Source organism: Salvia splendens, chromosome 2 (assembly GCF_004379255.2).
Source record: "Salvia splendens isolate huo1 chromosome 2, SspV2, whole genome shotgun sequence".
In the NCBI taxonomy this organism is placed as follows: Eukaryota; Viridiplantae; Streptophyta; class Magnoliopsida; order Lamiales; family Lamiaceae; genus Salvia; species Salvia splendens.
The window spans coordinates 43286465-43301816 of record NC_056033.1 but is presented as its reverse complement, the minus strand read 5'-3'; the positions used below and the strand labels follow the sequence as shown (position 1 = coordinate 43301816).

The window sequence follows — 15352 nt, the reverse complement described above, 5'->3', positions numbered from 1 at the left end:
AAGCTTTTTGCAAGTGTCAACCATTACAAACACTATGATGCGAATTCGAGAAGCGCAAAACCGAGAGAAGGAGAACTGAATATATACAATGGGCCAAGGTGGAGCCAAGGTACGATTCAAACCATTTGTTGTCTATCGAGATGATGTCCAAATGCTCTTCTAAGGCCACAATTTTATTCGTCATCAAAGAGCTTCGCATAAGTACCTTGCGCGCTTCAATCAGAGTCCGGATGAGAAATATATGGCCGTTCTACGGAGAGTGCGCAATGTTGTGCGAATGAGCCAAGTTGGAACTGGAGACCGTTTCAATGAGTAATGACGTCAAAATTCTCTTATCTTACAACTACTATCTTCATCTTCAAAAAAAAGCTTCACCTGGGTACCTCCTACACCTCAATCGGAGCCCGTATGGAGAAGTTATAGCCGTTTAACGAAGGCTGCGTGGAGCAGTGCAAACCTAGCCACTCGTTGGGATTGAAAGGCATGCGAACCTGATGACCCGTCAGCCGTGTACGGTATTTTTGAAGCAGTTCACTGGCGAGACGCTAGTTTCACACTCATACCAACCCAGCGACCCACCAGACTTGTCCGGAGACGCTTTTTGGCGTGTGTTTTTAGCCTTTTGAAGTATTTTCCCACCCTAGTACAAATACTACACTAGAGTTTGTTCTTGGGTAGATATTGAACATTATAAACACTCCAAAGACTCATTTTGAGCATCCATCTTCATCTTTGAAGATTTTATCCAAAATCCCTTGTGGTTAGATTTCAATCTATTGATGAACTTAGATTAAATGTTAAGGTACGCAATTCTAGTTTTTGTTTTGCTATTTTTTGTGGACCTATTAGATTCTGCTTTGGTGAAAATTGTCTTGGGTTGAATTCATTGTTTTGTAGATAAATCCATAAGTTTCAAACATCCATCTAAATCATAACAACACCTTCATCTTCTCCCTTTTTCCCACCATTTTCATTGTTTCATTTTTTTTGTTAGATTATTTGTTTATTTGAATATTTACAAGAGGATCGGGGTAAACATATGTGACTTAAATCACTAAGATTTACACTAGCTCGTCAAGATGAAATGCATTATATATTAAGTCCAAGCTTGCCAAATACCAATGTCTAAGAGTTGCGGCCATGAGCATGACAGATAGACACATGGGCTTGGGATAAGCAAGATGAAGAGGGATTTAATATGATGAATTTGGCATTGAATTCCCTTCAACTGGCTACATCGGTCGGCGGCACAGGACATGGTTAGTCAACTAGGCTAACGTGTCCTGTCCAATAAGATGTGCTTAAATTTGGCTTGCACAAGATAATAGTTTGTCGATGAAGTTTAATTGATATCATACAAATCAAAGTAGTGTATGGTAGGGTATCAGATAATGGATTCGAAAAATATTTATAATATGATACTGATGAACCGAAGATCAAAAGTGGCATAAAGAAACACCATGCTGCATATTTACCTCAAATGTGAAATGACATTGTTATAGTCTCGTCTGATTATATGAGTAATGACTAGTGATAATGAATACGTATTATTTTTATAATTAAAAAACTATTCAAATTTAAAATTTGCATATAATTTTTAGATGAGTAATATCTATATGCAATTTATGCTTGCTTATATTTTATTTGGGGCTATTATTAATTGAATATTAATATATTATATTTTTGTTTGTACTATTTAAAATTATATTAAATATTTAATTATGTCTCCTTGATTTCCGGGTTCTAGTAACTATGTCCGTTTATGATTCTCGATTAAATAAAGTGCTAGCAATTTGTGTATCACCACAGTATTTTATTGGAATTGAATTGATTGGGCTTTTAAATAAGTAATTAAAGTCCAATTGATGGATGTTGCGGTTTACCAACCCGACCAATAAATATATAATAAAACCGCAACTCGTTTTGGCGTGTAAATTAGTCAGCTGCGAAAGCAAAACGGATGTGACGCGTAGGCGCAGCGGAGGAGAGAGCTTCCAAATTTCAAATCAAAATCAATCCTCTTTCGCAGCTGAATCCGCCAGCGATCATCCGTAGATTGCAATTTCTCAGTAGGTAAAAGCAACGATTGATTACCGGCACCTGCATTTGCATATGATTTTCTACTATTTGACTATATCCGATTATTCGCATCAATGATGTGAAGTTCGATTTCATCACGTTGTCTTTTCTTCTGATGCATGACTAGGTAACGGCTTGAACGCCTAATTTTGTTAAATGCGTATTTCAAATTTTTGGCCCGATTCTGATACGTTCGATGCATCACCCATTGGAATCTCACAACCATTCCCTCAGGAGTTGAATATTTTGTTTATACTCTACTTCCATCCGACGCCTAAGATCTCGTTTGCTCTTGCAGCCTGCTGTTTTAGTTTAGCTACGAAAAAAATCTACTACTACTATATTCCACCAATGAGAAATGGAACAACTTATAGCGATGGTGCTTCAAGTTCAACTTCAACTTCTTTAAGCAGTCAGCAAGATGTGGAGGATGATAGGATGATTGCTGTCGTTCTTTCTGAAGAATATGCAAAATTAGATGGTGCAGTTGGTCGACGGCTGACCAATCTTGCCCCTGTTCCTGTAAGAAGCTACGATTACAATTTACAACTAAAATACAATTAGTCTAGCTGCTATGGATATTATAATTTAGCAGCACTCACGGTCTTTAAGTCAGCAAGCTATATTCACACACTCAAGATCCTATATTTTTAGAGAAAAAAGAGCTCTGTTAGATGTGTGCTGTTTAAGGAAGTAGTTGTATGTTCATCGGTGCTTTGGTCTTTACTCAGAATGCTGGTTATAATTTCAGAAGAATTTTAAAACTCTATACATTGGGTTGTTGTTGTTTTTTCTTGCTTAATTTACTTATACTAAGATTGATAGTGGTCGAGATAGTAACTTGCAAATGTTCAAATTTCTAACTCAACACATATTTATTATGCGTCAACGAGGTAGTGACTGCAAATGTGTAATTTTCTAACTCAACACATACTTCTGTGGCAATGTATTTGTATCAACTGCAGTGCAATGTATGTAGACCTCTCTCTCTGGAAGTAGTGAAATGAGAGGATATATGGATAGGATAGAAAGCAAAAAACCAATGCTTTTCTTAAAATTGGAGGGTTCTAGGATTTTATATATAATAACATCATTCAAATCAGAGTGTCAATTTGTGCAGACATCTTATCCTCTACATGTACACTATTTTTTGAAAAAATAATGCTGCTAATTTTGTTCCAAATAAATAGGAATAGGAAAGACATTGGTGATTACTGACCATTAGGCAATAATTTATTTACATCAGTATTATCTAACATTTCCTTCATATATTTTTCAGCATGTTCCAAGAATAATTTTGCACTTTCCTTCAACAAGTGATTCAAATTTGGATTACCAACGGCTCCTTCAGAGGTATGCTAATTGTTGCTCAGATGTAAAAAAAACATATATTAGTGGCTTTGTTGAATCACCATCTCTTTGCTTCTAAAATAGTAATGATGACTATGTGAAGAGATATTCTATGTAGGAGATATAGTTTGTGAGTAGAATCCCATTCATCCAAGCAGAAAACAATTAGTTTATGATATTCTATTGCACAGCTTGAATGGAGAGCAGGACTGACTAAGTTCATATCTCAGCATGGGTAACCAAGTTATTACTAGTTTGAGCTTAGAAAATTTGATCCTTCATTATTTTTGTTATTTCAAGATTAAAGATCATTAGTCAGATTTTCTTCTTAAAGAATGAACTACATGCACTGGTATACGAGGAAATGCATGTAAGTCCGCGCTTGGGCATATGTGAAATTATAGAATCCTTCACCATCCTTTTCCTGGATAAATAAGAAGGTAAGCGGGAAAGTTAGTGGATTTATCATATAACTTGGTGTGTTAGAGCTTTATTTCGAGGTTTCTTATTGATTAATTTGTACCTACTTTTGCTGTTTAATTAGGATCTCTGCAAGTACAATATTATGAGCTCTTACGTTTCAGAATATTACTACTATGTCAGAAATATTGTACTACAGTTAAGACATCAACAAGCAAACTAGTTTCTCTTTTGTTTTCCAGGATAAATGTCTATGGTTTATACGAAGTAAGGGTTTCTGGAGACGGGAATTGTCAGGTTCGACCAAATTCTCTACCTGATTCAGAATTTCTATCTTTTATCTAATATCTACTCAATTCTTTTGCCTCTAGTTCCGTGCACTTTCAGATCAGATTTATAGATCTCCTGAGCACCACAAGCACGTGCGCAAAGAGGTTGTGAAACAGGTATTTTGAAAGGATGATAGATATTCAATCTGTGTCTGTCTTTAAATATAGTGTCTTCATTCAAATGTGTTCGTTTTTAGAATCTCAGCGACTTTGGTTGATGATTTATGCATATTGAGCCATCTTTTGTTAAAAATGTACTCTTTCTTTGTACTGACAAATGAGAATGCTGTGTATTCCACACTCAAGATTCCAGTAATGATGAACTACTATGGCAAACAACTTCCTTAATAAGCATTTGCTAATATGTTGTTTACTTGTGTCGGCTCAGTATCATCACATGAAGCTTCAGTTAAACCAAAACAATATATGGCAGCACCCACTAGCATTTTCCTTTTGAGGACACCGTCAGGCTTCTTCAGTTTGGTTGATACCTTCCATGCTTAATTGTTCCCTTTTCAAAACATTTCATGACCACTTTACTTAACTGTAGATTGCAGAGGCTACATAGATGCACAATTTATTCCCGTATCTACATGTCCCTCTAAATGCTGATACTCTCTATCCATATAATCTTTGTATCAGTATATCCCCTGATTATTCCTAGTTTTAGCATAAAATTAAGCCTAACTGATGTCCAGTAACTATAATGACCTTTTGTTTTTTGGCAATTTCTTTTGCCTGTACCAACAGACTGATATGAAACTGTTAGAAGTTTCCAGTTGTGTGCTCACATTTCTCATGTGTTTCCATTTCAGCTTAAAGATAACAATGCTCTCTATGAAGCTTATGTACCTATGAACTTCAAACGCTATTACAAGAAAATGGCTAAGTAGGGAATTCTACTTGGAGTTTTAATTTCTAGTGTATCTCATATTATCTTTGCTCTGAAATTCCCTTCATCATATAAAATTTCAGGTCTGGTGAATGGGGAGACCATGTTACACTACAAGCAGCAGCTGATAAAGTACAGTACACTTAGATGCCAGTAATTTTTGTTTCTGCAATGTTTAGCAATTTCCTTTTCTAAGAGTAACCTTTGCCATATTTGCTTCGAGCACCCAAGTTCAGTGATCTGCAAATGATATTCTTTATCTGTTGTTCTTTGCTTATGCCTCAACTAAGTGGTGAATGGGGCCTGGGGGTATGAGTAATCTCTTTGGAGTACTCGTCATACATCTGCTCGTAGTGCCATAGATGATTTTTCATCAGTCTTCTGGGCTAACTGATAATGTGCACAAACTTTTGGAAGCTGATACTCATCTTTAGACCCTTCTCTTTCTATAAAGCTTGTCTCTAATATTACAGAGCAATCCTCCTCATGCTATGCCTTCTTAGATATATTTGTACATTTCACGTTTGAAGATTTGGAGCAACACCTTTAAAAATTGCTACTCCATATTGCAGTTTGCAGCAAAGATCTGTTTATTAACATCATTCAGAGATACTTGCTTCATCGAAATTGTTCCACAGCATCAGGCCCCTGCACGAGGTATAAAAAGCCGCACTCAAAAATTTTGTCTCAGTTTAAGTGATATCACATGTTTGCTTAGTATTTTTGTCAGGTTGCTCGATGCTAAACTTTGGTGATTCATTTGTAGTAATTAGTTTATACATGTGTTGCAGAGCTTTGGCTGAGCTTTTGGTCCGAGGTGCATTACAATTCACTCTATGAACTACGAGGTTTGTATTGCTATCAGATATCCCTTAATCTTTCAATAACAGGTGAAGAGTCGAGATAGCTCAATCGTCAATCCATGATGAGACAATGAAGGCAGACAAGTAGACATTAAGTAGAGTAGGATAAAATAAAGAATGGAGTGATGAATTTGTTAATTTTGGCATTTTAGAAACTGTTGTGTCGTGCAGATGCTCCGGCGCAGCTCAAGCCGAAGAAGAAACACTGGTTGTTCTAACTGTAAGTGGTGTGTGCGCATTGCAGACTTGCAGAGGAATTCCCAAATCGCTGAAAATTTGTGGATTTCTTTACCGTTTTATTTCCTCCTCCTCTACCAATACTATGAGCCCATTGTATTATTTTATAAAAATTTATATATAATACTCACTATACCCCTTTATTTAAATTGTTGTCAACTTGTAAAAGAATAAAATGGGAGAGTGTGATTGGGCTACAAATGAATCGAGGTCAACGCTTGGACGCAATCATTTTATTTATACGCCCAATCTATCAAAAAATTGAAGATAATGTTTATTACACTGATAATTATAGTAGTCAACTTCGGGTGGCACGAAGGTTAAGGCACCAAATCAATGCACGTGGGGATTGACCATTGGTGTGGCTCTCAAGTATTATTACCACAAAAGTTAGTAGGGGAATTTACGATTATTAACTAACAATAAAGTATAACTAACCTATGTGCAGAGGAGGAATCTACTACAAATAAATAGCATTGCATTAGAGGTAATAGTACTCCGTAATCCGTATATAGTTATAATTTTAAAAATCAAAATACGAAGTAGTAAATGAGTTGTTTTCATGAATTAAATTGTAAAATTATTTTTGGAATATTACAGTGACAAAAATCAATTTAATAATTTCGGAAGCAGTAGTGTAAAATTAGTTATGGAATTGGATGCGAGTTTCACAGGAAAGGGAATGGAAGCTCATCTTGTAGAATCGGCCTCAGTTAATCACACCCCAAAATTCCACTCCACCTTTTTACAAATAGTGCATGTAATAAGTTTATTTATTTAAGAGTCTGTATTTAAAAATTAATTTCTCAAGAGTACATACATACTAACTAGGGTCTAGGGAGGGTTTTAGGATCAGTCAAAATCCAGCTGCTTCAATTCTTGCCACCCAATCTTTTTGAGGTATTAATTTTTCCTACAATTTTGATTTTCACGGTGTTAAATTTGCTTGAAGCACTCCCTCGTTTTCCATAATCGCCTTACGTTACTGTGCCAATTCCGTTTGTGGAATACTGATATAGATCTTGTTTCTCTTCGAGAGATTGATGGATATGAAACTAAGATTAAAACTTGCATTTGATTCCTAGTTTTCTGTTTACTTTTTACCACTCAAAACGCAAAACTTTCTCAAACCATCTATCTTATTTCACGGGATCAAATCTCACGGGTTGCTCTAAGGTGCTTGGCGATGAATATGGAACGGCTTCATATATTAAGAGCAGGGTGAATCGACAATCCGTGCTTGGTGCCATTACTTTAGCCCAGCAGAGGCTAAAACTGTATAGTAAGGTTCCTCCAAATGGCTTGCTTCTCTACACTGGAACCATTGTTACCGATGATGGCAACGAGAAAAAGGTCACAATTGATTTCGAACACTTTCAACCCATCAATGCGTCTCTCTACCTGTGTGATAATAAGTTCCACACTGAAGCTCTGAATGAGCTCTTGGAATCTGATGACAAATTTGGTGTCATAGTCATGGATGGAAATGGCACCTTTTTGGCACATTGAGTGGAAAACTGGAAATACTAGAGAAGTCCTTCACAAGTTCACTGTTGATCTTCCAAAAAAACACGGGATGGGAGGCAGTCAGCTCTTTGTTTTGCACCTCTGAGAATGGAAAAATGATGTGAGAAAGACTGCAGAACTTGCCACACAGTTCTACATAAATCCCAACGCCAGCCAGCCTAATGTTTCTTGCCTTAGAGCATGCGCAGCGGTGGCGTCAGTCGCCACCGCCGTCCGCGCCGCTGGCACGGACGCCATCCGCCGCCGCTGCGCTCGCGCCGCTGGCACGGCGCTGCTCGATGTATCGAGCACGTCCGTGCCAGCGGACGCACACGTGGCGCGCTCCCATTCGTCAACGGCATAGCCGTTGTGTTTAAACATTTTTTATTTTTTTTTAAAAATCGGTATTTAATTATAAATAATGCTAAAAAATAAAAAAAAATATTTTTCAAATCCCAAAAATATGGCCGTTTTTTTCTCGATTTTTCTGAATTTTTTTTATTTTTTTTTATTTTTTTCCCCAAAATCATCTATAAATACACACATTCATCACTCATTTATCACATCAATTCATCTCTCATTCATCTCTCATTCATAATTCTTATACAAACTATCAACACATTCAACCTTCACTCAAAACATCAAATGGATTTCACTCATCTCATGGCGGAAGCGGAGCGCGAAGAACAAGAATACTACGAACAACATCGTGCCGCTTACGAAGCATATGTCGCGGCGAATACCCCCGCTCATCGTGCCACTTACGAAGCATATGTCGCGGCGATCATACGACGGTTGGCCAGAGGATCGAGACAAGACACACAATGCGCGATACTCGAATCCACAATCAACTACAAGAAGACCTAATCAACCACATGTGGGCGAAATTCGGCAACGAGTAGTGGTTTTTTTAATTTTTAGGATTTTAATTATGTAATTTTTAATTTTTAGGATTTTAATTATGTAATTTTTCATTTTTAGGATTTTAATTATGTAATGTTTAATTTTATTTGTCATCTGTAATATTTATTGTGGTTTTTAAATGAATTTTAATATTATGGAAATGTTATTGTTTAATTGAATTTTAAATTAATTGTGCTCGTCCTTGCGGAAGAGCACAGTTGTGGATGTTGTGCTCTTGCCAGAGAGCAGGCATGAATAGTATCGCCCGGGCCCACAACCGTGCCGCTGGCAAGAGCACGGTTGTGGATGCTCTTATACTTGCCAGGCTGCTAACTTTAAGACCGAACTGAGCCAATCAGATATGTTTGATCCGCGGCTGCAGGCAAAGATACCTATGTGGTTGATGTATCTTATGGCGGGGAAAATGGTTTAAATCAAGCTATTGAGCTGTCTGCAGAAATTCTTTCAAATGTTAAGTTCATTCAGGAGAAACGCTTAGTTGGCAAGTATTTTGAGGAAATCAATCAAGATACAGGGAAAAATGCGTATTTGGGACGGATGACACCTTGAAGATTCTGGGGATGGGAGCTATTGAAACCTTGATCATGTGGGAGAATTTGGATATAACAAGATACATCTTGAAAAACAGTGTGACGGGTGAGATTGTGATCTAACATCTGAAGAAGGAGCAAGAGGCCGATCAGAGTAATTCAGGGACGCGGCCACCCCTGGTGAGTTGGAGGTCGAGCAAAAGATGCCATTTCTGGACTGGTTTGCCAACGAGTACAAGAAGTTTGGCTGCACCCTTGAATTTGTTTGACAAATCACAAGAGGGTTCTCAGTTTTGCAGAGGTTTCGGTGGAAATGGAGGAATTCTTCGTTATCAGGTCGATGTAAGATCATTGGACGAGTTGTCAGACGATGGAGAGGGCGTATATGATGATTCCAATTAGAGTTTTGATCCTTTTCCGACCTTTGCTAAGGATGGGAACTGGGTTTTGAAGGCTAAGGTTGAAAACGGGCTTTGCTTATGTTGTACTACTGTTTTAAGATTCCTTTTGTTGTGCAATTTGTTCATAATTCAACTTGTTGATTGCGGCTCTTCTTTTCACAAATTACTATTATGCGTGAGGTAAAAAGTTAGGACTAATAACTATTTCCTTTATCTTTTCTTCTCTAGAATAACCCTTTATGTTTCTAATGTTTGCTTTCCTCTCCCCTTATTCTCCCCCACTTTCCACTTTTACTTTGTTGAAGAGGAAATGGAGAGGCACTTCTTCCAACGCTTTTATTTTTTTTCCTTAGTGGTTACTCCATTAGTAGCACTCAAAATTTGTCATATATAAGTAGTCTCCACTCTCCAACGGCTATTACCAACAAATAGCCTAATGTTTTAAACTGTGAAGACAGGTATAAAGTTGAAGAAGCAGAGACATGCTGAAGAAGATGATGGCTATGGTGGCATCCAAAGTTATGGCAATCAAAGACAGGATGAGAGCCATAGAGACTCACCTCATCATACAATCGCTTCTCTTGCGAGACAAGAGGATGGTCCGCCACCTCTTCCATCGGAGGAATCAAGTTAAGCAGTTCGACATAGTTGAGGAGGATGACGATGTTCTCCTACCCGGTGATCCAGAGTTTGCTCTAAGCAACTCTGTTGTTACGTCACCAGCAAGCATGGTGCAGGTAGCAGAGGAGATTGAGGACACCATGGATATGGAAGACGACTACGATGATGTTTACACGGAGGAGGAGGAGGGGAAAGGGGAGGAATTCAAATTGGAGGATGATATAGACAAGGTGGCTGACCTCTTTATCCAAAGATTTCATCACCAGATTTGGCTGCAGAAGCAACAATCTGAGGAGGGGATCCATGCTTGAGGAGGCTAGGCTCTCTCTCTCTCTCTCTCTTAGCAGTAGTAGTAGTATTCTTAATTTTCCACTTCCGATTTTTTGTGCTAGACAATGGGATACAGAAAAGTATCCTGCATGTATTCAAAGTTTCCAGCAACATATATGACAGTATTATTGGGTGATTTTGTTTAGTTTTTTCAAATAATAAGGTATTAATTGAGGATTTATACAAATAAGTATAAAGAACAGAATATGGTACATAGAGAGATCAATCTGATTAATAATATGTGTGTATATTACTCCTACTTTATACTCTGAGGAAGTAGAGTTGATGACTGCAATAAAGCTTCATCATCATCCTCCTCGTCAATCCTACTCCAACCAGGATGTCTAAAAGAGAAGAACTTGCTCCTATCCATTACATGCCCTCTGAAGCCAGTTATTTTAGATGAAACCATGGGCATCACAAGAACTGACGATGCGTTAATCGATTCATCTCCCAATCCGAACGGTAGTGAGCAAGCACCCTGCACCAAAACAGAAATTTAATTTCCGTATAGTTTCTATCTAAGTTCCGCATCTGGTTCAAAAAGGAGAAACTCAAGAACCTTGGTCTTAGTAAGCAAGCTCGCTAGTTTAATCCGCATTGTTTGCACGAGTGATCTCAAGTCTTTGATAGAAGACTCCTCAGAGGGTGCAGAATACCTGTCTGCGTCATTTGGATCGGCTGTAGTTACAGAGACCAGTGGTGTATCTTTGACATCCCCAACTGACAAAATCCATCCCTGCTTATTAATATTCAAACGACAGGTGGGGGGACGATTCAAGGAAACCATTAACCATATACATTACCTTTTACTTCATCAGGTGCCAGCAATGAAATGCCTATGAATACAGAAACCATTCCTAGTATGAACATTGTTGTTCGTAATGAATCGAATACCTGCTTAAAATAGATCCCGTATTAACCATGGCCCTCCTCTGTTAGTGAAAATAATTAGAAGTTAACCAGGACCACCTTTTAACACCAACAAATTTCTACAGACATAAATTCATTACAAGTCATTTGTCAAGGCAACATAAAGTCTAATTGTATTTGAGTTCTAAGAGCAATTGGTGAAACATTTTACTTGACATTCAAGCTATTAACATTATTTTTTAAAAGAGCCTGTTGTAAGATAAGGTATGCCCACCTGATATTCTTGAAAGTATACAAATCCTGTACAAATGGAGAAAAATGTCCAAACAATCTGAAACATGGGGACAATGAGTATTGCATCAAACAGAGACAATCCTTCATTTAGTCTTGCCATCTGTATAAATCATTAGAGAGTACGAACAATTAGAAAATACATACCATGCATTTTGACCATATTACAAAATTAGAAGGTATGGATATCTACCCAAAATCCAGCTGTACTGAAAAACAATAGTAGCATGGAGTATGTGAACCAACTATGCAACTGATACCCATTTGACATGGACAACCTTAGAAGATTTGATCTACAAAAGCAAGAATTAGGAAATTAGTCAATTTTAAACAGGTTATATATGGAGGAGCATATCGTACCACAACTTACAGAGACTTAGCAAACAGTACCGAACATGATCCGATAGCACCTGAAACAAGAGCATAAGAAAGTGGAAGAAGCATTTGCCAGTAGGGTTTGATTTCATGCCCTGACATAGCAAACATCAGTTCTCCTCTCCTGCATTTTCCACAGTTGACTGATTACAAAGTGAAAGTAGAGGGGTGGCCATCTAACCATAAAAATAGATCAGAGCGGAAGCTTCGTTTTAATTTCATTATGCAGAATTCACTGTAGCCTCACCTGTACATTGAGTGACTCAAGATAACGACGATAACCAGAATCAGACAATATATCAGGAAAGTGGTATTGCCATACTTCTCTGCCAACTGCTCAGGTGTATAAACTGGTTGAAGAGAAAAGCAACAGAACAAAAAGTTTTGAGTTCACCATAATAGGCATGATTCATAACAGAGAGAATAATATATGGAGCTTTAATCGTAAGCTCGCAATACCATGTGATCTACTGCCTCTTCTAAATGATTCTTAACACATGAAATATCATTATTGTAGCAATACATCTGAATATCATATTTCGCAAAAACTTAACTAGCTGAAAACCCATTTCAGAAGGGAAAACACAAAGTTGCTTTCGTTTTCCTTTGCATGTAGTAAAAAGGACCACGAAATGTGCATACTACTAGTGAAGATCTGTTAAGTCTGGTGATTGTTGGAGAAGTTTACAAAGAGATGCTATTGTGATACAGAAATTGATACTTCTTTTCACAATTTGTTTTTCAAATTTGATCAATGTACTCTAATTCAAATTAATATGCATCAATATCATGCATGTTCTCTCATATGTACTTGTGTCTTGTGACCAATCAAATAAAAGTAATCGACCAAAAAAGTTGGACATCCATTATTCCAATTTCAATCATCAAGTTGAGTGTCGGAAACTAGAGCTCTGGATACTTAAAAAGAAAAAATCTGTGACAATGAGAATTCAAGTTAGACGTTAACATTCTCAGATGATATACCTGGTGATTGGTGGTTTCCAAAAGCCACAAGGAAGATGTTTCCGAGAACAATGAAGGCTGTGGCTATGAGCACTCTACAAAATACAAGTAATATGTGTTGAAAGGTGATAAAAAACTGCTATTTGGTCAGAGTGAAGTGTAATCCAGCTTAAGATTTAGAAATGAACATACTTGACAGCCACAGTTTTATTTAGCACGAAAAAGGCAAATGCGATGTTCGAGACAAATTGGACAGATCCCAGAGCTGCAAGAAGGGACTGCAGAAAAGATAAATAAAAAATGACATTAACATACAAACCAATAGTGCAAATGCAATATGCGTCTACTGGCCAATCAAGATAACTAAATAGTACTATATATGAGATCTATATAAATGGTTGATACAAAACGGTATCTTGATTTATGATACTCACCTGAGCGGCATAGCCAAATGAAATGAAATTAAGAGAGTTTCCAAGAATAAAAAAGATAATCCCTACATATTAACAGCAAAACAAGATATTAAGCTATAAGATCCAATGATAATTACTCAAAACGATAGACCTTAAATTCATAGTACCGATTCTCCATGTCTGGAAGTGTATAATATGCTTTGTGAAAGCTTTCCCATTTGTCCCATCATTGGCAACACTAGAATGTCTTTCTCTCTACAAAACAAAATTACAAAAAGTCCTCTTAAAAAATATTCTAATGAAATCAAATAGCAAGGACATCTTTACTCTTCCATATGTTCTGTGTAATAATGTAAAATGAGCCAGTATAGAGATCCAAACACAAGATGCCAGCATAGAAATAGATGTGTAAAATTTCTAGTACATCATTTTCTATCTCATCTTGCCTTATCACCAACCAACTATGGTCCTAAGGACATCCCCTGTTAGTCAGTCCAGCTCCATACTAGACTCACAACATTACTTTTACATATTGCACTAGTACTACATATTTCATTTGCTGCATCAGCCCTTAGATTTAGTAGTAAGATCCTTATCATTAGAAAACTAGGCCAAAACTGATATCTGCTGCATTGATGTAATATGTAATGCTTACCACAACAAGTTCTTCTACACACATAACCTATACTGACCATTTCTTCGTGAATGTGAAGGTTTTTTGTCATGTAATACAAAACTATGCCACTACAATACGAATGAGGGCTACAACTCTGGTACTTGTTTCCCTTAATAGTATAAAGGACTAAGTTTGTTGGCCGCAGAAGAAAAAAATCTTGATGGAAGAAGGAAGGATCTATTTAGACTACTTTTCCCCAGTAGGGAAATGAAAAATAGTAAATTAGCAAGCAGTTTAGGGATAAAAATTGGAAATCCCAGGGCACCTCATCATGACCCAATTTAAGGAGATTAGTTCCAAAGTTGATTGCAATGCTGCCGAAAAGGTTGATGAACGCTCCAACAACCCACTCCCCCATCGATAAGTGCAGTGTTCAAATAAAGTTGGAAACTGTGACGCTATTCAGCCACATTCATCGCAATGCCAAGTTCAAATGTTAATTGCATCCACTCAAAAATTCCTCCTTTGCAGCTTCCAGTTTCCCTCAAAGCTGCATTGCGCCAAAGCCGAGAGAGGTGGTTGGTGATGGATGTACCTTCACCATCAATCAAACAAAAAAAACAACAGTTCAGATTCTAATCTCAGGAAGATTAATCAAATCCACATTACGTTGATCTGCAAATGATTTAACGGCTGAGACTGGGGAAAGTGAAATTGAATGTGTAACTGAAGCAGCTGAAATTTAAATTTCCTCAGATCCGACCTAATGTAATGCGCATTGAGAAGCTAAAAACATAGATTTGAAAATGAAAAGGGGCTAAAACCGGGGAATGTGGTTAGAACAATGAACATTGCAAAACAACGGAATTCAAACAACAAAGTAAAAATACCTAATCAAAAGAGAGGCGATGAATGAACAAAACTGTAGGAAAACCAAACCGCGCGGCGGAGAGAGATTAACAAAGCTTGAATTTCAAAATGTGAGAGAGAATTTGGTTGCGCAAATCTTAAAAGGCAGCTCAAGCTGGCCGCCGTGTTTGAGGAAGAAGCGCCAACTATTTTCCCATTTTCATTTAATTTTATTCAAAATGAAAAATAAACGTGCCAACTGTCGGTCGGTACAAATTACAAAGGGACTTTCCAACTATAAACTGTTTTTCAATTCATAATTCCTTATTATTGTGAGAATTCCAAACTATTAATTGCATTACCATTTCTTCTTAATCAAATTTGTAAAATTTTCAAAGAGTTGAAATACTTTGCAATAATATATATAGATATTAATAATACAATTTTCTCATTACAATCACGATGGGATAAAAACACTGTCTTGAATCTT

General features: G+C 37.1%; 3 protein-coding genes and 1 pseudogene across 4 annotated transcripts; 3 read left to right on the top strand and 1 right to left on the bottom strand.

Moving 5' to 3' along the window:
- The first annotated feature begins 1914 nt into the window (after positions 1–1914).
- Positions 1915–6319, top strand: LOC121793050 (OVARIAN TUMOR DOMAIN-containing deubiquitinating enzyme 12-like). 2 transcript variants are annotated; one of them, XM_042191247.1, is made up of 10 exons: positions 1915–2073; positions 2378–2601; positions 3359–3432; positions 4092–4146; positions 4221–4295; positions 4994–5067; positions 5154–5202; positions 5643–5727; positions 5862–5918; positions 6105–6319. In XM_042191247.1, the coding sequence occupies exons 2-10, from the start codon at positions 2431–2433 to the stop codon at positions 6149–6151; spliced, it is 687 nt and encodes a 228-aa protein (XP_042047181.1). In that variant the 5' UTR covers positions 1915–2073; positions 2378–2430; the 3' UTR covers positions 6152–6319. The 2 variants fall into 2 exon arrangements, with proteins under 2 accessions (XP_042047181.1, XP_042047184.1); XM_042191250.1 differs by having other exon boundaries at positions 2066–2206.
- Positions 6320–6819: 500 nt separating this feature from the next.
- LOC121780303 lies at positions 6820–10627 on the top strand (annotated as a pseudogene).
- On the top strand, positions 10014–10463 carry LOC121780296. Its single transcript, XM_042177853.1, has one exon. The coding sequence runs from the start codon at positions 10014–10016 to the stop codon at positions 10461–10463; it is 450 nt and encodes a 149-aa protein (XP_042033787.1).
- LOC121793049 (probable magnesium transporter NIPA8) lies at positions 10603–15081 on the bottom strand. Its single transcript, XM_042191246.1, has 13 exons — positions 14904–15081; positions 14339–14608; positions 13565–13652; positions 13419–13480; positions 13177–13262; positions 13006–13079; positions 12269–12371; positions 12017–12145; positions 11840–11939; positions 11630–11749; positions 11289–11379; positions 11045–11205; positions 10603–10963 (listed from the first exon to the last, which is right to left on the bottom strand). Exons 2-13 carry the CDS (start codon positions 14429–14431, stop codon positions 10739–10741), a joined length of 1332 nt encoding a protein of 443 aa, XP_042047180.1. The 5' UTR covers positions 14432–14608; positions 14904–15081; the 3' UTR covers positions 10603–10738.
- Positions 15082–15352: the final 271 nt, after the last annotated feature.